Source organism: Tripterygium wilfordii, chromosome 6, assembly GCF_013401445.1.
Source record: "Tripterygium wilfordii isolate XIE 37 chromosome 6, ASM1340144v1, whole genome shotgun sequence".
NCBI lineage: Eukaryota > Viridiplantae > Streptophyta > Magnoliopsida > Celastrales > Celastraceae > Tripterygium > Tripterygium wilfordii.
The window spans coordinates 1,376,493-1,398,975 of NC_052237.1; the positions used below are offsets into that span (position 1 = coordinate 1,376,493).

A 22,483-nucleotide genomic window follows, 5' to 3' on the forward strand; every position below is an offset into this window, starting at 1 on the left:
CTATCACGTCAAAATTAGACTTGGGCCCCATTAATCATTAGGCCCAATATTCCTGTCTTTCGCCTGCCAGGACACTATTAGTCTATTACGTTATAAATTAGACTGGGGCCAGCTTTCCCCATCAAGAATTAGGCCCAAGACTCCTGTATTGGACCCTTATTCCAGGACTTAAACACAGGCCCAACTAACCTATCACGTTATAAATTAGACTGGGGCCGGGCTTGACCATTTGTTAGGCCCAAACTTCCTGTATGGGCCATCCCTGACTTCAACGCGGGCCTAAATCTTGGACCAAGGTACAGGTGAAAAAAGCCCACAATTCGTTCCATGCTCATTTTTGGGTTTGAGTGTGCCTATTCTAAATTGTAATGTATGCGCGTCTATTCACCAGGTCAAATATTATTCAATTCTTTTTAGGCCAAAAAGAAAAGAAAGTAGGAATTCATGGACCTTTTGCACATGGAGCAAGATGCCAGCATTTCGTAAGAAACCATAAAAAAAAAATTAAAAAAAGAAGGAAAAGAAAAAAAGACCAAACCCCATGTGAAAACAGCCCATAATTCAACCACTATCCGGTGACATGACATAATAAATGAGCCCTATAACTATTGTTGATGGGCATCTCACATGCATTGATCCCACCACCACCACCACCACCAACTTGTATACCGGATTTTGACATGCAATTTCAACACATTCACATTCCAATTCAAGTTGAGCATTCTTTTGGCCAGTCTCTGCTTAATCACTTTGCTTAAGGTGTCATATGCAGTATCATATCTCACATATTTTAATTTGATTGATACGAACTACAGTGCACATTTTAAGAACATTTTCGGTTGTTGATCAGAAAATCGGTGGTTATAGATCTTCAGAATTGTTTGGTACAACCAAAGTCGATATTTAATTTCATGATTATTCTAGCTAGGATTGCATATGAAAAAACATTCTCATCAGATTTACCAGAAATGTGAGGTTTGTAGCACCCAACCTTAATTGAGCGCAATTAAAGGGCTCTAAAGTCTTAACTTCGCTTAATTATGGTGTATAAACAGACCAAAAAAAAAAACCTTGTTTTGTCAGCAAGCAAAGCTAAAAGTACTCTCAAGTATCAAGAGAGATAAAAGGAATCTGATTAAATAATTAATTATATTGTTATTAAATTTAATGGTCCAGATCATACGCACTCTTTAATCTTTATGCTTAAACTCTCAATTCTTCCTTCTAATTAACCAAATACTTCGGTCTCTACCCACTAGAAGCCAATAATTTGTACTCATCTGAAACTCCCCTCAAAGGGTATCAAACAAAAGCATCAATATTAAATACTACATTTTTTTGTATATTTCTATATTCACCTACGTATAGCGAAAATATTAAAAGAAGGTCATTTTCTTATACCAGACTCTAGGCGTAATAACCGCTTATTTCATGTGCTCTCTCCAGTCTTCTCTCTATATGTTTGTTTCATTACTCTGTTAATACTCTCCCTTTCCCCACTAAACTCTTCTCATTTCGTCGTCAATATGGGAAATTGCTTGACAAGCAACAAAATTCAAGTAGAAGAAGAGACGATTGAACCACAAATGCTTCCAATGTCCAGATCAGAAGTCAAGAAGAATGTTGAAGGTGACAAGATCAAGAAGAAGATTGTGAGGTTCAAATTACAAGAACAAGGGAGTGTTGATGAAGGCGGCCGTGGCGAGTCTACAGACGGCGCTGTGAGGATTAGAGTTGTGTTGACAAAACAAGAGTTGAAACTGATTCTGAATTGCAAGCAGGATTTCAAGGATTCTTCTTTGGAGCAATTCATAAATGCAATGAAGTCGAGAAAGAGAATAAATATTCTTGAAGCAAGAACAAGTGATGGAGGCTTCAACGGCAATTGGAGGCCTGCTTTGGAGAGCATTTCAGAGGATCTCTAATTAGGAAAACATTGTTTTATGTAAACTTTTCACTAACAATGTCTCAGTTTCTCGCTTGCTCCCATTGTAACAAGACGCATTGATTGTGTTTTGTGAGGTCTGTAATTCCGGCAACTTTTGGCAATCTCCATTGTTGGTGTCCTAAAACCTACGATCCTTACCAGCATAGAAAGGTTATTCAAGCCACACCATCTGCATATCTCATATTGTGGGTGAATTTTGATTGACAGTCATTTGATGACGGATCCATTTTGTTTGGTTGGTACTAACGCAACGCTTTTATATATCTGGCTAATCATACAACTTTAATACAATAAAATGGGAGCTTAGATGAGCCAAGGCACCTATAGACTATAGTGCTACCCTTGCTTGTGGTACACACTTCCATTCAAATCATATAAACTAATAGCATGACAAACAACATCCCAAAAATAGGCAATGTCAATTAAACGTACTGAAGATGAAACAATAGGAAAATTTATTTGGGAAAACATTGACAGTGCTATATAAACCCTTACATGGCGATACACGAGAAAATTGGTTTGCAGTGCACACAGGTTCCTAACAAAATTTATGCTACCAGAGAACAACTCTTTATAACAGACCAAATAAAAATGTGTCAGGAAAAATGCTCGTCCACTGAAGGAGATTTGTAAAATTTTATTCCCTGCTAACCGAAGCTAAGACGAATGTCCAACAAGACAGTAATTTTACTGTTTTGCCAGGTTGCGGATAACATATGGAAGTATACCTCCATGGTTGAAATACGCCAATTCCACCTGCAATTATTATTAAAATGAATCAATTGGGGAGAGGGAAAAAAAAAACACAATTCTATCCTAAACTCTTCATGACAACATGCCACATAAAACCACAATGATTTTTAGGGTATTTTCGTAAATCATCGTTCTTCAAGTGTTTAACCCCCTTGCAAAATAATTTTCACAAATGAATCTTCTTTTTGCATATTGGCATTCGATGCCATAACAGTGATTTACGAGCATGTTAAGGGTGCCACTCATTTTTCTTTACGACCTAGGATCGATAATTTGTTTCCTGGTTTCAGACTTTATGCATAAATGTGACATGCTGCACCAACACCATAGCATCAAACAATACTGAAATAAAATATTGAGAATTGTCATGTACCTCGGTATCAAAGCGGACAGTGCAGGTAAAAGATTTCCCTGTGTCAGTTGTAACAGTCACATCTTGACCAGGCCTTATTTCACTAATGTTGGTTGGAAGATCAATGGAATAACGCTCATGACCAGTCAACCCTAGAGAGTCTGCATCCTGACCAGGCTTGAAACAAAGGGGAACTATACCCATTCCTACCAAATTACTACGATGGATTCTCTCAAAACTTTTGGCAATCACAGCTTTAACTCCCTGCAACAACCAAAGTTAATAGCTTTGCCATATAGAGACACAACGAAAAAAGCGTAAAACCAACATAAATACAGGAAATTAACTTGCCGAAGCAGCTAAATGAGAATACTCACCAACAACATTGGACCCTTGGCAGCCCAATCTCTGGAGCTTCCACTTCCATACTCGGCTCCAGCCAAAATAATGGTATCATGCCCAGCAGTCCTGTATTTCTGAAATAGAAGATTGATCACACAAGTCAAAGATTATGCCATCACATGGTTAAGGACATTTCACACAAACAAGAACAGATTGCAAACAACATCAATTTACTCTCAATTACTCTCATTCTGGACGGCTGCAAGTTAGTAGGAGCCTTAAAAAAACTCTCTTAACAAGTAAAGGCTAGAGACTAGAAGCCTAAAAAAACTCTCTTAATATGTAAAGACTAGGGATTATTTCCAGATAAAGATATTGCCATTGAATTTCTTTCTCTCTTTTAAATATGCACGGGAAATGAAAACTCCGCCTCCAAATTGAAAACACCAGTAACAAATTAATTTGCTGTTTTAAATACTCTCGGTTCTCTAATAACAAGAAAATAGTGAGCGTCGGTGAAGAACACAAGCAAAAAATTTAGATAGGGAAAACAAAAGACTGAACAGAAAATTGAGGAAGGAGCCATAGTACTACACAAGAAATTTACCGTTGCTGCATCAAAAACATAGAGTTTCTCTCCAGTTGGAATGTGAACAGTCTTTGGGCCCACTTCCCCATTCAAAAGCTTGTTAACAATGCGGATATTCGCAAAAGTTCCCCTAGCCATCACTTCATCATTTCCGCGACGACTTCCATAAGAATTGAAGTCCTTGCGATCCACCCCACGCTCAAGCAGGTACTTAGCAGCAGGACTGTCTTTGTGAATGTTTCCTGCTGGGGAAATGTGATCTGTTGTGATACTGTCACCAAAGTTAAGCAAGCAGTAGGCATCCTTCACTCCATGCGATCCGGGAGGATCCATAGTCATGTTCTTGAAATAAGGAGGCTCGTGAATGTACGTTGAGTTGGCGTCCCATGAGTACATAGTGGCTGCTGGTACAGACAGCTGATTCCACATGGGATTCCCCTTTGTGATAGCCTCATAAGTACTTCTAAACATATTGGGAAGCACACTTGATTGGACAGCCTAAAACAGAGATGTAGTTTCAGGTTAAATCTATCTCATTCCAAAGTAATGAAGTCTAATATCAAATCGGAGATGTAATAATATGCAAACGTTCAATTGCTTACCTCAGCAATTTCTTCTGTGGATGGCCATATTTCCTTGAAATAAACGCTCTTACCATCCTTCCCCATACCAATAGGCTCATTTTCAAAGTCAATATCAACCTGAAAAAATAATTTTATTACCTCCATGATGCATCAGGCAAAGAATCCTAGAACATTTTTTAATGCTATTAGAATTGCTATGCTTAATACACATTTTTAACTCTTATGACAGCTTACATAGTTGACAAATGATTTCCTTATCTTGGATATGAACAGTCTATTCTCCCTTAATGGAACAGGCAATACTAGGAGAGCTTTCCTTCATCCAAAAACATCAGAAGTAGATTGGAAGTACAAACCAATTTACCATCAGCTCCACCCCATGGACAAACCACACTAGTGTGACTAGCCAGATAATGGACTCATAATAATAAGCAACCTAACCAATTCAAACCTTTCTTACAAAGAAAAAAAAATCATACCTGTAAATTCTCACCCCATTGAAATTGTTCACATTTTCATCAGGTTATTGGCATTACAAGTTTACAACCATTACCATAATAACTTGGACGGCAAGCAAAGTTACGATTTAAATTAAATTATCATATACCGTGCCAGCAAGTGCATAGGCAACCACTAAAGGCGGGGAAGCCAGGTAGTTAGCCCTTGTCAAAGGATGGACTCGACCCTCAAAATTCCGGTTTCCAGAGAGCACAGCTGCTGCAACAATGTCTGCATTAACAACCAGAATAAAGTTAGGTGGGATGCAGAATAAACTATACCATACTAAAAGTGAACTATGAAATGACAATCAAAAGCGATATTTAGCAAGTGACCATGCCTAAGTTATTCAACTGATATATAATCAAAATTTTGAGGTACCATCTACTAAAAAAAAAATCATAGGTACCATTATCCGAGATAGTGGAGGCTACTGATTCATCCAAATCACCGGAGTTCCCAATACATGTTGTGCAGCCATAACCAACAATGTTGAAGCCTTGTTGATCTAGGTATTTTTGCAATCCACTGTACCATGCAGAGTCATAATTAAATAGGCATTATTCCATCTCAATTATATACAAAAAAAAAAGTCATTAAAAACTGCATTTCCAATGTGAATGCTACAGTAAACTATAAGAAAACAACCTCTGGAGTAAATATTTTGTAACAACTCCTGAGCCTGGGGCAAGACTTGTCTTTATCCATGGCTTCACCTGGGAAATGATTTAAGCATTGATGAGAAAATAGGGAAAGCATACATAGAGTTTGCAGTACTACAGAAAAATAAAAGAAAATAAAACAAGCATGCCAACACTAGCATAGTAGAAGAGGGAAAGTTTTTGCCTGATACATCTACCCTTGCTTACCTGTAAACCAAGTTCACAAGCCTTTTTTGCAACAAGACCAGCGCCAAGCATGACGCTAGGGTTGGATGTATTGGTGCAGCTAGTAATAGCAGCAATAACGACGCTTCCATGCTTTAGCTCTGCTGGCTGGCCATGGAATGAAAAATTGGCCACTTTGCCCTGCACCTCTTTCGGTACAGCAAACCCCTGTTTACGTTAAATATAAGATATTTGAGCAAGTAGAACAAAACCAATAAGTTGACAATGATTTCAGCTGCCAAAGTACTAAAACCAGGACCTTGCATTTATAAATTAATCTATAAAAAAAAGGTAGAGCTGAATATATAGCTTACAACTAACCTTGAATCCAACTTTATTATCCAGACAAGAATGCCAATCGGCCTTCATTTCTCTCAAAGGAACCCGGTCGTGAGGCCTGTGAATCATGGAAGCTTTTTAATCGCTAAACTTTTATTCTTGATACAACTCTTTAAATAGATAGAGATATAGATGCCCATTAAAAAGCAGCGGACTAACAAAGATAAACCAAAAAACTGATAAAACAACAGTGATGCATGGGAATCTGTCCAAGCACAAGCATACCTCTTCGGTCCTGATATGCATGGTTCAACATCCGCAAGGTCCAACTGTAGATATGATGAGTACACTCTCTCTTGTTGTGGCTGAATTTATTAGAGAGTATATTCTTAGGAACAATAATTTCTTCAGCTTGTACAGAATAATCAAATTTAGCAATATGACTAAGGGATTAAAGGTCTTACCTCGTTATAGTCAACGAACATTTTATTTGCCCTGAGATATGATTCTATCATGGCCACCTAATAACAAAGAAAGTCAGATGACACTCCAAAATACCATTTATGAATGAAAATTCGACATAAAGTGATATGCTTACAGTTTCATCACTTCTCCCAGTCAATTTAAGATATTGCAAAGTAACATGATCTACAGGGAAGAACCCCATGGTTGCACCATATTCAGGCGACATATTAGCTATTGTTGCTCTGTCAGCTAATGACAGTGCACCCATACCGCCCCCTGGAAGCACAAGCCCACAGTTCACATGTTTAACAACAAGAAACGTGGACACAAAGAATTTTCTTTTCTGTTATGAACTGCAAAAGAAAATAATTGGTTCAATTTAATGATAAGTTACCATAGAACTCGACAAATTTTCCAACAACGCCATGCTTCCGTAGAATTTGTGTCACAGTCAAAACCAAATCAGTAGCTGTGACACCATTACGTAACTTTCCAGATAGCTTGAACCCAACCACACCAGGTAAAACCATGCTCATAGGCTGTCATATGCCAAACTCCAAGTTAAATAACAGTAGCAAAAAAACCCGAGTATTTTCAAGAGTAAACAGCAAAGAGCATTTGAGGAAAATCAATATAAGAGGCAAACAAACGTATATGGCCGCATGGACAGCAACAGATAGAAACAGCAAAGACAAAGGTCACTTTAATATGTAAGAGCCAAACAAGAAAATAGGCAGAGAAAACGACATCACAAGCTCGGTACCATGGGATTACAATTAAGTCTGAGGTGTAAATACTTTGAATATGTGATTATCACCCAGATGGATATAAGTTCTGTAAATTTAAAAAGAAGCTTGGGGCCAAGAGGTAGTGAACTTCTCACACTTGGCCAAGGTGCAAGGTTCGATCACCTCATACGTCAAACATTACAAATTTCTAGAAAAGATGTTAGTGAAAATATTGTATATCCAATTCCACCTTCAATTCCTCATGCCCACTTTACTATACAAATAGAATTAAACACATGACAATATGATGAGAAAGAAGCTAACAGACAATGTCGCTACCTACTTGAGAATAGCATGCATCCTACAGACTTTTACCCCAAAAATAATGTGCTTACACAATGAAGCCTCATTATACATCAAGCAACTGTCTTCTCATTTATAGGAAACATTCACATTTGAATCCAATCGAAAAATGTAGCAAGTTATCACAAATTCACAATCATGTCATTCTCAGGGTCTAAGTGGAAATGGAGTACTACTATGATTTGTAAGCTGGTTGCCGTTTAAAAGCTTGGACCCTAAAAAAGGCATTGCTGGAGTCAACAAGGAAAATTGCATGTACCAAATTGCTTTGCTCTAAATGGAAAGAAATTTCAACTACTACAAAATATATACCACATAAATTACCTGGCCAAGCATTACAGCCTCCGCTTCGATACCTCCAACTCCCCACCCAGCTACTCCTAACCCATCAATCATGGTTGTATGAGAATCAGTGCCAACCACACTATCTGGGTAGAGTACACTATCCCGATTGAAGACAACCCGTCCAAGATATTCAAGATTTACCTGAAATCCTCGCATATTAGTTCACCATACCAAACCCCCCAACAATCTATCAAGTAACATCTAATAGATGTATCCATCAGTTAGAGAAAAATATATCATTCAAGTGGAACATGCGGGAAAGAAATAATATCCACATGTACTTAGAAACAGCGTCAACACAGGTGACAGGTAAAATCCTCCAAAGGAGGTCTAACAATCTGCTTTCATATGTTACCTGATGGACAATACCAGAACCAGGAGGAACAACCAGCATGTTATCAAAAGCTGTAGAACCCCACTTAAGAAAAGAAAATCTCTCTTTGTTCCTTTGAAATTCAAGATCCATATTAGCTTGCACTGCATTTTCTGATCTCGCCACATCAACTTGTACTGAGTGATCAATGACTAGATCTACAGGAACCTGGAGGCAGAACATTTTTCAATAGCACAAAATCAATAAAGACCGCAAAATATCAGGATAAACAGAAAGTTCAGCATAACACCACATTATCTTCAAAACTTAGGCATTTCAGAGAATCCTATAATAGTTTTAATTTTTTTTTAAAAATTATTATCACACATAATAGGTTGCATTGGACTCAGAGCAAAGTCCTAACTCGGACAAAATGATTCATAATTGGACATACATGATACCATTACTAAGCACAAATCTAACACCTTCATCAAATTGTGAGATGACCATGAAACCAAAATTGCGACTCCATTTACTATAAAACTGAAGAAACAATGATATAAATTGTGCGCACCAAAGGATTGATCTTTTTGGAATCACTGCCAAGTTTGTTCATGGCATCGCGCATACAAGCAAGGTCAACCACCGCTGGTACTCCAGTAAAATCCTGTCATCAAAAGAGAGAGGTTGGAGACAGATAGATGAACATCATATTACAATACTTCCATACACAAGAATCTAACATACCTGCAAGAGTACACGAGCAGGTTTGAAAGGAATTTCGACTTGCTTCGAAGATGTTTTTTCCCAATCAATGATCTTCTCAACATCTTCTTTTGTGACTTGGAAGTCATCACAGTTACGAATTGCAGATTCGAGGAGGATTCTGATAGAGTATGGCAGCTTGTCTGCATTGCATAAAAGGGACGGATGAAATTAATACCACACGCAAGAATTCATAGTTAAGAACATAGCAAGAGTGATGAATCTATAAGTACTTTAAAGTGCCATTCCTGCAAAAACTATTTCATTAGCTACAAATCTTAAGATGTATCATATGGAGTGAAAGTTAAACCCATCAACTCAATATAAATAAACCTTCAGAAAAACAAAATTTAAAAAGAAAACAAACAACAAAATATCAACAGACAAGAGAGGAATCCCGGAAAAGTAGAGCAACCAGGACCAGACAGGTAAACCAAAAAAATTGCCTCAACTTTGTATTTGCAGACAAATACGCTTGACACATTTAACAGACTTCCAAGAAATTACATATCCTTCAACTGTAGACAAACGTGCAATAATAAAGTTTAAAAGCAAGCTGTAGATAGTTACCAATTCTCGGGTCATTGAGAGCAGGCAGGCTGTAGAACTTTCCAAATTCGCCACCTCCTGGCTTTGGAAGACTGGTCAAAACTCCCTTGAAAGGATGTTCAGGAGCTGGAAAACAATACAAATATGTAATCAGTTGAAGCTTCTTTTATTCGTGGCTAGCTTTCAAATTTACAAGAATCATTGAATTCTGGATTTAAAAGGCATGGACATGCATAATTTAAAAAATTACATGATGATACTGGAGAGCTCTAGGAAAGAGATTTCAAGAGACAATTATATATAAAACTATTCAGCACATCTGTTAAATATTTAATACTTAAGTTCCTGTGCATCTTTAAATTAATTAACAAAACTTCGAAAATAATCCTCCAAAGTTCGTTCTAAGAAATAATATATAATACAAAAACCATTTGTTAGAAGAGCTTTCAACTAGAAAGAAATAATGTAAGAAGTTCAAATCTCAAGCTGATCGTCAAAAAAGTCCGAGGACATCATGACTTTGCCTGAACCAGGTTCAACTACCTTTCCAATTGAAGGAAGATTTTATAAAGGCAAAGACGAAAAACATATAATTGCATAAATTGATTCATTTAATGGAAATAGCAATCACACAGAAATACATCCTTCGAGACAGCTGGTCTAGCACTGTACCCATAGTGGCAATCTTTCGCTGAAACTGTTCGATTACAGGAGCGACGGCTCTGATCTGAGAGCGAAGACTGACTGGAGATCGCCAGTCGACGCCGTGGCTCCACCGGGGAACGGAGCACCGGAGGGATCGAAAAGCGGAGGAGAAGCTGAGAGATCGGTGACTGGTGATAGAAGGAGATAGATTGAGAGGCGGATAAACAGTACTTCTCAGTGAAAGTGAGGATGAAAGAGAACTGGAGAATCTCGCCCTCGAAGCTCTGAGGACTGAAGAGGCAGAGGTAGAGGCCGTTATATACATGACGATCGTTCACGCATTCAAATAAAGAGCAAAATAATACAAGATAAGGATTTGCGCAGATAGATGGAGATTGGGATAAGAGGAGCTAAAACAACAATTCTCTGCTATGGGATCGAGGATTTGGGAGAGAAAATGGCGTGTGGAGAACGAATGTGACCTAGGGTTGCGTGCCACGCTTCTAGGACTATAATAATACTTGTTCAGAGGTTCAGACCCGGAGCCGGAAGGGTTTTCGGAATTTAGGGGTACGCTTTCCTGCGTTAGATAGCAACATCTTCGATGTGAGCAATCCACTAATCGTCTTACACGTGGCCCATCCAAGTTGACAGAAGTCTCCACTGTAGAGTTTTTTACAGCAGAGGATACGGCTTGGATATTAACACTCTGTGCCTGTGGTTTATGAACTTTGATGGTCTGCCATTAGGATGAGCGCCACGTTTCCTTCGTGTCAACGAGGCACGCCAATTTTGCGTTTCTCTACATGGGGCCTGATCAATGTGCGGCTGCCCAAACCTTACGGTAAGCCGTTGGAGCATTGAATAGAGGGAAAAGATGGGCCACCAATTAAGGGCTGGTCCATCAAAGGAGAAATATCTGCGTTTTTAAATCTTGTAGTAGGGCCCATAAAAGGTTGACTAACTATGTGGTTGGGCTCTCTTATGTCATTTGGCAACTACTATTGGACTGGTAAACGTTTTGGTTGGCCATTTGAACTTCTCCACCTCTTGAAAAAGCTGAAAAGGCAAACTTTTCTTTGGAAGCTAGGGTATGTTTGGTAAGAGTTTTCAAAACAGTCTTATGTTTTTGAAAATTTTTTTGGTTTTGAAAATTCGTTTGGGTGGGTGTTTTTAAAAATTATTTTGTAAAATTAAAAACTGTTTATGGTTTTCAAGAACCAAAAAACCAAAACTGTTTTTTTGATGTTTTGTAAAATTCTTCCATGTTTTCTCCTTCCTCTGTCCTCGTTCTCCGCGCAAAATCCTCTACCAAATGAATTTTGTTTTGAGTTTTATTTCTTAAAATTGTTTTAGGGTCTGGCAGTCAGTCGAGTCCAGTATTTTGGTGCTATTTCTTGGATTAGTGAATTTGGGGGCTTACGAAATTTTACTGTAAAACCCTAAACTTTTGGGAGATGGTACTTGAAATTTCTTTAAAACAAGGAGGGGTTTAACTAAAAAAAAAAAAAAAAAAAGAGAGAAATGTTTAGGTGTTAAAAATTTAAATAAAGAAAACCTTAATCAAACCTAATATAAATACAAGACTTGCCCCGGGAGTCGTGAAAAAAAAAGAAAACTTTTCTCCTCTCTCATCTCTGTGGGGCCGCCCCACTCCACCACCTATCTATGTCGTCCGGTCATGTCACCGGCCATGAACTATGTCAAACGAAACGCCGTATCACTAGGGACTGGCCAAGCCGCCAACCGCCGCAAGCAGCCAGAGGTTGTTTGCCAGAATAAGGCAGTTGAAGTCGCGGTGGAACACAACAAAAACAGGGCCGATCTGGCCACCTTAGACCTCGCCACCGTTCTCGATGCCACCTTAGGCCGACCTAACTCAACTAGCAGCTGGTCAGAATAGAGATCCAAGTAGGAAGAACCAGTTTTGACATGTTGACCCGACCCAGTGTTACTTGTTAGCTGATCCGGTAATCTCTTTAATATATAATATATACATTGAAGAAAATAAGAACAAGGTTTTGATTCCAAGATTGGTGTTAGGCAGGTTTGAGCGCAGAACGAATGGCCTCAGGTACACAGTAACACCGAGCCTGTACCTACAATTTGTGTTGAATTGTTTCTAAAGAAGAAGAGTGGTGGGCCCATGGCTTTAGAGTTGTTAGACCTTAAATGGTGAAGGTGAGCTGGGCTCAATTGACAAATCAAATTGGTTCTTTAAATATTGTACCATTTAGTTACTAGGCCATTAGGACCCATGTGGGTCTCGGCTATTTGAGGAAATTGCAGGAAATTTCTTTCCTTGGCCACGTGCCAAAAGGTCAAGTAAATCAATTTGTTTGAAGTTGACCCATCAGTTGACTTTTGGTCATTTGACCATAAATTTGTTGACATTGTGACAAATCTATATTAACCAGTACAATGCTGGTATATCTGTATAGGTGATGGTGGTGACTCTCTAGAAGCGTTGCTAGATTTCGCATTGGTGTTGACTTTTCGATTCAGTATAAATTATGGGATATTATTCCCCTCGTTATATGCATGTTCATTAAATTCCTTAATGTGATATACATTAGGAATTATGTGTATTATGCTATATCTGATTTGGATTTGTGTAGAGCTTGTTCCTTGTATTGTTAGTTTGATCGCTGTCACGGCATGTAGGGGTTCTTCATTTATTGGCCTCTATTACCCGATACTTTGTGTTCTACAATTTTCTGTGTTTTCCTTGCTTGTTAAATCTCTGCCTCTTGAATCGTTCTTTGTTGTCTATACATTGGTTCGCATTTCTCCGTGCTTGACTATAATCTTTTCAGCATGTAGATAGGCATGTGTAATTTTGGCTATGGGAAAATGTTTGATATGATTAGGACTCTTCGTAGAGCTTTGTGTCCTATTTTTCTAAGAAAGTAAAATATTTTCTTAACTAGTTTGGAAATGGGTTTTGAGTGCATGGGAAACTTATTGTAATACATGCATCATGACATATGTTGACTGTGTGTTCGGATTGTGAATTTGTGGAGATGAGTGGATGTGATAGCCTTGTTGTTGTTGTCTGGCTCTGGTTTGTGCGGTGGTTGTGACTCGCGACACACCACCTTGAGACGTGATCACTGTCTGGGATTTATTCCCCTTAATCTGTTCCCATGTGATTATACAGGGATTTGATTGTCGCGGCCTCCGAGGGGAAATCCGGATTGCCTTGCGATGTGATTATATGGGGATTTGATTGCCACGGCCTCCGAGGGAAAATCCGGACTGCCGTGTGCCGATGATTGGATGTGGATGATTTGTGGCGCTATGCGCATTGGGAGGAGATGTGTGTTTGCATATATAATTTGCATGTTTATATATATATGCATATTGGGTTGTGATTGTGACATGAGCATAATCCTTTTGTTCCTGCCTATTCTTGTATTACTCTTGAGCTGATTGTTGTATTTGTAGACTAGTTCTACTCTTTGTCATATCGTATGTGGTTCCCTCTCTCGGTATTCGCATCATGGATATCCGAGTCCTTATCGGGTACTATACCCCTACTGAGCTATTTAGCTCAATCTCTATTTTCTTCTTTCCCTTTCAGGTGAGTACGTAGATGGTGGCCAGCTTCTCGAGGCGTGAGCGGTGTCCCCATGGATACAGTTGTGGTTTATGGGTAGCATAGGGTTTGATTATTAAAGACTTCCGCTTTGTTAAATTTTAAAGACTTATTAATTATCTCTTAATGGATTTCTAAATGCATTTTATTCATTTTTTGGGATTATATTAAATGATTTTGAAGGATTTACATGGATAGTTTATGGTTTGGACAAATTGGTAATTCCACAGACCCCCCCTCCGGGACGGGTCGTTACATTTACCCTCTTTTAGATTCTAGCTAGTGGATTGTATCTAATGGATAAATTTATTGTGGTGTAACTGTTGATTTAGTCGGTTAAAATGGTTAACAACGCCCATGATTATTATGTAACTTTTATGTGTGTATGTTTTTTTTAAAATATCATTGAGAAATGTATTTTTTCATTATAATTGAACTTTGAGTACAAATATATATAATTTAGTCCATTGTCAATCAAGCTACCTCTTGTGGATAATTTTTAAGTGTGGTTAATGCTTGTAGTTGTTATAAAATGTGTATGAGACAATGATAAATCATAATTATTTAGGAAATCACACCAACATTACTTGCAAAACATATTAATATCAGGGTTATAGTTTTCGGGAACCACATAAATAAGATACAAAATCTTGCAGAAACAATAGTTGCGTCTCTTTCTAATCTAGTGCCTCAATAACCACGGGATGCCCGCAATTATGATCTTTTATAAATAATGTAATTCACCCGTTATTGTAAAAGATTCCGAGTGCATAACCAATCCAACTCATAAACAATGGACGTCAAGGGACATGCTGACATGCATAGTTTAGACGCATATGCAATGCAAATTACTCCAAACCCAGTTGAATTAATTAGAATCAAAAAGTTGCAGTTCTTGTTTAGAGTAGTGGTATCCTTGCCCACCTTTTAGTAATCTCACCCCCAATAATTGATTTTTTTTATATTATTTTATGTTTGTTTGATATTTAATTATTTTTATTTACGTGCGATTTGACATTAGATTCACATGCACATAATTGATTTTTCCATCCCATAATTAGTTTTCTCACCCGCAACAATTAAATAAAGTCATTTATTATATCACATCAAAGTAGATTGACATGTACATTTAATGTATGCTGCAAGTTGTTCACTGTAAGGAGTGACCCATTCTTTTGCATTAGACATATATCTAAACCATTGAATCATAATAGGAGGTATCGAGTAATAATCTGTCAATGCCAATTGAACGAAGTGATTACCATTCACAAATCTCATTGCGATAGTTATACGTTCATGTCGAGGTGGAGGTATAGAACGTAGGGGCAAAAAAGTAAAGTACCGTTCATAATTACAAATGTGTAACACCACATTGCACTTAGAAGCAATAAAATGGCCATATATGACATTTACACAAAAATTTGGATTGGCCTTGCATGTTGAGATATAGATATGATTATGCAAACGAATTGGTCACTTCGTACAGTGAACAATTTGCAACATATATTAAATGTACCCGTCAATCTACTTTGATGTGATATAATAAGTTACTTTATTTAATTGTTGGAGGTGAGAAAACTAATTATAGGGGGTGGGAAAATTAATTATGGGAATGTGAATCTAATGTCAAATCACACGCAAATAAAAAAATTAAATATCAAATCAAATATAAAAAAATAAAAACCAATTATTGGGGGGTGAGGTTACTAAAAAAGGGGGTGAGGATACCACTGCTCTTTTGTTTAACGCCACAAAAGAAAGTATGAGACACATTGTGATCCGAACTTTTCTCCCAAAATTTTGAGATCGGTTACATGAGTTTATGGGAAAAATCAATAGGAATTCTATATATATATATATTCGTTTCCACTTTTATGATCATACTTTCATTAATTTATATTGAATCTATATACTCTGTTACTACTTCAAATCAGGTCTTTTTAGGCATTTTTCTTCACTCCATACTCTCTCATACACAAATTCTCTTGATTTTCTTTACCACTCCACCTCTATCTCTAGATAAACATATTCATACCATTTTAAACAGTTTTCGCTACTCATGGAAACAAATTGCTTGGTCATGAGCTGTGACAAAAAAAGAAAAAAGCAAGTGCAAACTCTAGGGTGAATTAAGCTACAAAATCAAAAATTAATTACGTACTGATAGATATAAAAGTAAAAACTAGACTAAAATGTAAGTGCAAATCACAAGGTTTTAGTGAAATGAAGCCACGTGTTCAGAATAATGCGGCAATTACGTGCAGCCCATAACGATGGATTGGCCGTTATGATGAACAATCTGGTTCAACAAAAAGAAACATAGTATAAGGTCTGGTCCAATAAACATATAGTATAAGGCCTGGCCCAATGAGACGAAAACTGGTCTGACTTGACATGTATAACGACCCGAGCCGCCCAAAACCCTAACCCGCCCCGGATAAACTAAAACCCCACCTCTTGGTTTTGATTTCCGAGAAGCAGCAACGAGAACGACGGAAACAGAAGCCAATGGAAGGGAACAAGATCAAGTTGGCAGTCACTGTAGTTTCTCTGGTAGCACTCTCGGTCTTGTTCACGAAGGTGTATCGGAGACGCCGGAAACAAAAAGGCACTCCAGGTTCATGCTATTTGCATACTGATCCAAAGCCTCAGCATACCTTCAAGCGCGTTTTAGCTAACAATTCATACTCTCCCTTCAAGCATCTGAAGCGTAATGACACTAACAATGGTAATTTGGCATTATTAATGTTATTTACAAATCGTAAATTCAAACGAGGTTGTGGTTGATGTGATAGTCCTCGTCACAGAGACTTCTTCGAGTTTGCATCCGTATGAAGCAGAAATCTCCACTTTAATTGAGAAACCAAGTATCGACTTCAACTTCATTTACGATGAAGTGGACTTGAAAATGAGGGATGAGTATGTTTGGGTTGAGACTGAATCGCAATTGAAGGAGCTAGCTGATGCATTGAGTAAGGAGAAGGTTTTTGCAGTAGATACTGAGCAGCATAGCCTACGATCATTTCTAGGTTTTACAGCTCTAATACAGGTCAATTTCACGTTCTCTTTTATGTTTTCTTTAATTTTATTGTCTGGTTTTGTTGCGTTCCTCGTTATGTAATTTTGTTATATGTGGCAGATTTCTAGTAGGAAGGAAGATTATTTGGTGGACACAATCGCCCTGCATGATGTGATGCAAATTCTTCGCCCAGTTTTTGCTGATCCTTGTATCTGCAAGGTAATTTCGTTGAGGTTACAAGGTTGCTGATAATTATTATATCTATGGTTGTGAAGTTGAAATTTATCTTAATTCTTACGAAGTTAACTAATTATTTTTAGGAAGTTGTGATTGATTACCTGAGTAGGATGGTTGTCCCTCATCAATGGAAAATTTGATGTCAGTAGGTATTCCATGGCGCTGATAATGATGTCCTTTGGCTACAAAGAGACTTCCATATATATGCTGTTAATTTGTTCGACACTGCCAAGGTGAGTTTTGGGAACAACAATTCTAGCCTCATGTTTTGTTAGTACTTTTTACCATTTATTAACAATGACAATATTTAGATTATAGATTATTAAGTTGTTAGAGGAAAGTTTTGTATGTACCTCTTGCAATTGATTTACAGTTACTTAGCTCTCAATATATGCTTCTTCTACTAAACTGTAGGCTTGTGATGTGTTGTCAAAGCCACAAAGATCACTTGCATACTTACTTGAGACTTACTGTGAGGTGGCCACAAACAAATTGTTACAGGTGTGAGATTCAGGCTTTCTTATGTTTTTTGGCATCTTTTGATGCTTTCATGAAGCATATTGATTTCCTTCAGACTGCTTATTCAGTTGTTTGTATTCTTGTAACAAGATTGTAAATGAGTGTTCATTACTATGAATGTATCATCACATTAAATTGTAGCTCGAAGATTGGAGACAACGCCCACTTCCCCCAGAAATGGTTGAATATGCTCGAATAGATTCACATTATCTATTGTATATCGCAGGGTGTTTAAACGCTGAGCTCCAACAACAGGACGATGGTATGCTTTTGCCTTCACATGTTGTGATGCAATTATCTTTTTAAACTTGCATTGCACTGAGTTGGAAATACAACCAAATAAAACATTATACAGAATATAACTTGCTACCACCATAACCTGCTAGTAGTAATAATGGTAATTGGGAATAACAAAAATATTCTATTCAAACTATGAGGCGGGGATATTTCCAATTTTGGCGGGGATAGGATTACGTTGAGAGTTAGCCTATGAAATTTCATTAAGTTCAACTGTAAGATTATATATTATTTCCTTTCAAGGGACATCTATTATTTATTTTAATGCAACTCATTGATATATTCAAATCAGCCATGTTATGGTCCACACAAATTTATATTAGCAACAGGCCAACAAAGTTCTGAAGATATCCATTTTTCAGAAAGCTCATCTTGTCCCAATGACAAACTCCATTTTGTTTACGAGGCTAGTCGGCGTTCAAACATGATTTGTATGCAACTATACACTAAAGAAATTGAAGCTTCTCCTGGGCAGTCTGCTGCTTCATCCATTATTTCCCGTCATTTCATTGGTCGGGGAGATATCTCATCAGTTTCTTTTGAAATGCAGGTGTGCTGCTTTCTTCTTCTTGTCATAGGTGGCCTTTACAAGTTAAATATCATATTAATGCTTTTCGTCTGATTGACTTTCAGGAACTTGTGAGAAGATTGTGCACATGGAGAGACTTAATGGTTGGTGGTAACTTATTCAAAACTTTAGTTGCCATTTGGAGAATAGCTTGATTTCCATCTTGTCTCATATTAATTAGATGATAGCTTATCTGTTAAAGGGGATGGCTTGCATTTTCTTTTAAAGGCAATTTCTGGTAATTCAAAAAATGAAGTGGTTACATGTGGAATTGTATGTTACCTATTACTCTATTTTTCAATTTTAGTTAAAGAGAGAAGATTTGCTGTGATTAGGCTAATTAGGTGTCACCCTTTGCTTTAAACTGTTTTCCCCCTAATTTGGAGATCATATGGTTTTATGGCCTATATTATTTGGTGGTTATGTTTTTCACTTTGATGCTTTTACCCATGTCTTATAGTGTCGGTTTCATCTCTCACATCACATTTCTTCTAATTGAATGATCCTTCTGCTTTTATACCCCAGTTTCGGTCCTCCAGTTATTATGTTATCTAAGAGTTCATTTTTTTTCATCGTGGTGAGGGTATATAGTGGAATTTGCGCATTTGGCCCATCTTAACCTGTGGTACGTAATTCCTTTCAGGCTCGCGTTCATGATGAGAGCTTGAGATTTGTGCTATCAGACCATGCTGTCATTGCCCTAACAGACAAAGTTCCAACAAGTCCAACAGAAATATGTAGCACCATAGCTCAAGCTGATATGAAAGTGGATTCTTTAAGTTTAACTGCTGCCATACCATCTCCATCCCCTATTGTTTGCAGTCATTTGGATGATCTTTCTTATCTTATCCAGGACAAAAATGACACTCTTGATGATATTTTTCTGATGCTCCTTCAGAACTGCCTTGGCCCAAATGGGAGCTGCCCTTTGTCTGTCTATAGTTATGCTTTATTGGTCCAGCGTAACTTAAAACTAACAAATAGATTCGTTCCAACACAAAATGGGGTTAAAAATTCGAGACAAATTTCGCGGAAGGCTTCACGAGACCTGTTTGTCCAAAAATTCTCCTGCAAATCTCCAGTATATCACAATTGTAGGATCTATGCAAATGATGGGCGCTTGCTTTGTTACTGTGATCGCAGAAAGCTTGAGTGGTTGGTGAAGTGTTTTAGACCATTTATTTTTTCAATAAATGCACCATATTTGACAGGATCATCTTGGTTTTTTTAGGTACCTTCGTCGAGATCTGGCAAAACTTGTTGATGACAACCCTCCTGGCATAATGCTTCTATTTGAACCTAAGGGCCGTCCAGAAGACGAAGACAATGATTTTTACATCCAGAGTAAGCAAAATTTATGTGTCGGGTGTGGTGAAGAAAAACACTACTTACGTTATCGAATAATCCCCTCATGCTACAGAATGCATTTCCCCGAGCATTTGAAGAGCCATCGATCTCATGACATCGTCTTGCTTTGTGTTGACTGTCATGAAGTTGCTCATGCTGCTGCTGAGAAGTACAAGAGACAGATTGCTGCAGAATTTGGAGTTCCATTATTCGTTCCTAAGGTATTTAATCCAGAACAAGGTATGCTTGTGTCATCTGCATCGGCGATGAGCTTTGAGGGAAATGGTGTATCTCCTTTGCAGTTGCGAACAGCTGCTATGGCTCTTTTGCGTCATGGATCAAGAATGCCATCCAAGCGCTGCAAAGAACTGAGACAGGTTTAGCAACATATACACATATACCGATGTACATATATGTTACGTAGCTATTTATGTTTGCCAAGTAGGTGCACCAAATACTTTTTTTTACTGATTTCTTCACTTTTTTTCTTTCCTTCCTAAGATTGTCATGCAATTCTATGGAGGAAGGGAGATATCTGAAGATGATTTGGAAAGAGCATTATTGGTTGGAATGAGTCCTCATGAGAGGAGACGACTTGAGAAAAAGAGGGGGTTGTCCTTTAAACATGCCAAAGGAAGTTCAGTTTCTGACAAAGGGCAAGAGAATGGTGCAAGGAGAAGAGCTGGTTCTGCTGTTTCAAATACATCAGAATTTGATGATTCAAACAGTATTGGAGCAGAGCCATTAGGCGAAACAGATGATAGAGACAATATTACAATGATTGGTAATGTGAGTAGCTTCAATACATGCTCCAATCTTGAGGCTGATGAAGAAGTCGTTGGAACTGTTTACAGAAATATACACTCCAACAATAGTGAAACTTCTGATGCGAAAGATGTTTCCGTTGCAAATGCTGGTTGTGAAAGCAGAAGCCTGAGAAATGGAGCGGATGACTTCACTTATTCTTCACATGATGGAAGTGTCCCACCCAAGCATAACTCCAAGCTTTCTTTGCTAGGACATGGCCCTCATGGGAAACAAGTTGTAGACCATATATTGAAGGAATATGGGGAGGATGGCATTTCTCAGTTTTGTCAAAGGTGGAGGCAAGTGTTTGTGGAAGCTGTTCATCCTCGGTTTTTACCAGCTGGATGGGATGTAATGCACAGGTATTTCCTCTCCAGTCTCCCCTTCTTTTTCTTTTTTTTCCTCTGTTTTATTTTGTGATTTATAACCACGATAACAGCCCTACAATCTTCGCAAATTCATGTTGGCGAAGATGGGGATTACCAAACAACATATGATCTTACCCCTTACAAAAAAAAATGCGGTTTGCATCCCCTACCAAGATTGAATTGGTGCTACTGTTTCTTTGTTACTACTCTGTCACCAATTATTAGCATACTCATGCTCTCGACATCAGGACCATTAATGTGCTATTTTACACCAAGTCATCACCATTTTTCTTAATGATGAAACCCATAGCTACTAACCTTTAGGTGTGCACCGAGTAACATCGGGTCTTCGAAATAGTTCACAAACCATACATACTGGGCAAGCACAACAAAAATCCATGTGGGCTCATGCATCTAGTAGTATTTGAAACCTAGTGGGAGGGAGTACTAGACTGCTTACCACTATGCCACCATCATGGGCAGCCATCACCATTTACACTATTTTCAATATACTTTAAAGAGTTGATATCCCACTTACACAATCATACTGAAGTTTCCAGCATTGTTATTGTTTTAGTGAACTGAACATAAAAAGGCAGGGAAGGTACATAATGTTATTGGGCATATATGACTTCCCGCTCTTGTTAGAAGGGTCTTTACTACGGTAAACTGGTCTCTTATGATGATGATTCACGAGGGGTCATTGTAGCGGTGCTACATATCGTGTGCCTGTCACACTATAACTTCCTTAGGGCACATGAGAAAACATTTATTGACTATTGCACTTTTTTTTGTGTCTTATTGTTTAGCAATTGAACTGTATTTTCTCCCGAGGCTTTGACAAATGACCATTATCTATGTCAGTGGCAGAAGGGATTTCGGTGAATTCAGTGTGTATAATCCCGGCAAAAAGGATTCTGCTGCTGCAAAGAGTCAAGACATTAGTGCTGCTTAAGTTGCAGTACCATCCCGAGCCAGACGATTGTCTTGGTGTTTCATTGCGCATTTGTGGATTGGGTGATATCTATTGAAGAGCAGATACCACCAAGATGGTTCAAACCGTCACGGTTCTTAATGTGTCCGTGTTGTATTGTTGTTTTATTTCTTTTTTTTTTGGTTTCTATATATCCAAGAAGTTGTATGCTGCATGCTCGCAAAGATTTTTTGGTCGAGAATACCATGTTGGGAATTTTTTAGCGTTAATATTTACCATTGGATGCATCCTTTCACGATACTACCAATTAGGCAGAGCGTTAATCAAGTGATAGTAAAAAATTCAATCGCAGCTTTAATTCAGATTTACCTTCAAACTAATTCC

At 37.9% G+C, this 22,483-nt stretch overlaps 3 protein-coding genes and 1 long non-coding RNA gene across 5 annotated transcripts; 3 read left to right on the plus strand and 1 right to left on the minus strand.

The window, feature by feature from the left end:
- Positions 1-1,393: 1,393 nt before the first annotated feature.
- Positions 1,394-2,166, plus strand: LOC120000083. Its single transcript, XM_038847958.1, has one exon. The coding sequence runs from the start codon at positions 1,527-1,529 to the stop codon at positions 1,923-1,925; it is 399 nt and encodes a 132-aa protein (XP_038703886.1). The 5' UTR covers positions 1,394-1,526; the 3' UTR covers positions 1,926-2,166.
- A 182-nt stretch (positions 2,167-2,348) lies between these two features.
- Positions 2,349-10,922, minus strand: LOC120000080 (aconitate hydratase, cytoplasmic). Its single transcript, XM_038847954.1, has 20 exons — positions 10,433-10,922; positions 9,782-9,886; positions 9,194-9,354; positions 9,021-9,113; positions 8,489-8,674; positions 8,113-8,274; positions 7,092-7,236; positions 6,831-6,973; positions 6,697-6,753; positions 6,518-6,597; positions 6,275-6,350; positions 5,936-6,121; positions 5,715-5,782; positions 5,476-5,594; positions 5,176-5,297; positions 4,587-4,685; positions 4,003-4,482; positions 3,431-3,529; positions 3,075-3,317; positions 2,349-2,704 (listed from the first exon to the last, which is right to left on the minus strand). The coding sequence occupies exons 1-20, from the start codon at positions 10,728-10,730 to the stop codon at positions 2,636-2,638; spliced, it is 2,991 nt and encodes a 996-aa protein (XP_038703882.1). The 5' UTR covers positions 10,731-10,922; the 3' UTR covers positions 2,349-2,635.
- A 1,383-nt stretch (positions 10,923-12,305) lies between these two features.
- LOC120000084 lies at positions 12,306-12,897 on the plus strand. The gene is made up of 3 exons (XR_005468570.1): positions 12,306-12,375; positions 12,453-12,586; positions 12,847-12,897. It is a non-coding gene; the product is annotated as an uncharacterized LOC120000084 (long non-coding RNA).
- A 3,549-nt stretch (positions 12,898-16,446) lies between these two features.
- On the plus strand, positions 16,447-22,368 carry LOC120000081 (protein RRP6-like 3). 2 transcript variants are annotated; one of them, XM_038847955.1, is made up of 12 exons: positions 16,447-16,731; positions 16,811-17,052; positions 17,143-17,241; positions 17,409-17,492; positions 17,674-17,760; positions 17,920-18,040; positions 18,438-18,625; positions 18,709-18,747; positions 19,287-19,798; positions 19,875-20,367; positions 20,492-21,159; positions 22,030-22,368. In XM_038847955.1, the coding sequence occupies exons 1-12, from the start codon at positions 16,512-16,514 to the stop codon at positions 22,118-22,120; spliced, it is 2,844 nt and encodes a 947-aa protein (XP_038703883.1). In that variant the 5' UTR covers positions 16,447-16,511; the 3' UTR covers positions 22,121-22,368. The 2 variants fall into 2 exon arrangements, with proteins under 2 accessions (XP_038703883.1, XP_038703884.1); XM_038847956.1 differs by having other exon boundaries at positions 22,036-22,368.
- Positions 22,369-22,483: the final 115 nt, after the last annotated feature.

Bases quoted from the DNA above. Each gene is read 5' to 3' on its own strand.
- LOC120000083 (XM_038847958.1), top strand. From the start codon at position 1,527: ATGGGAAATTGCTTGACAAGCAACAAAATTCAAGTAGAAGAAGAGACG.
- LOC120000080 (XM_038847954.1), bottom strand. From the start codon at position 10,730: ATGTATATAACGGCCTCTACCTCTGCCTCTTCAGTCCTCAGAGCTTCG. The intron at 5,783-5,935 runs GTAAGCAAGGGT...ATCATTTCCCAG, and splicing joins CTTGTGAACTTGGTTTACAG to GTGAAGCCATGGATAAAGAC. The intron at 4,483-4,586 runs GTAAGCAATTGA...TCTCTGTTTTAG, and splicing joins CCACAGAAGAAATTGCTGAG to GCTGTCCAATCAAGTGTGCT.
- LOC120000081 (XM_038847955.1), top strand. From the start codon at position 16,512: ATGGAAGGGAACAAGATCAAGTTGGCAGTCACTGTAGTTTCTCTGGTA. The intron at 17,053-17,142 runs GTCAATTTCACG...TATATGTGGCAG, and splicing joins GTTTTACAGCTCTAATACAG to ATTTCTAGTAGGAAGGAAGA. The intron at 19,799-19,874 runs GTTGGTGAAGTG...TGGTTTTTTTAG, and splicing joins GATCGCAGAAAGCTTGAGTG to GTACCTTCGTCGAGATCTGG.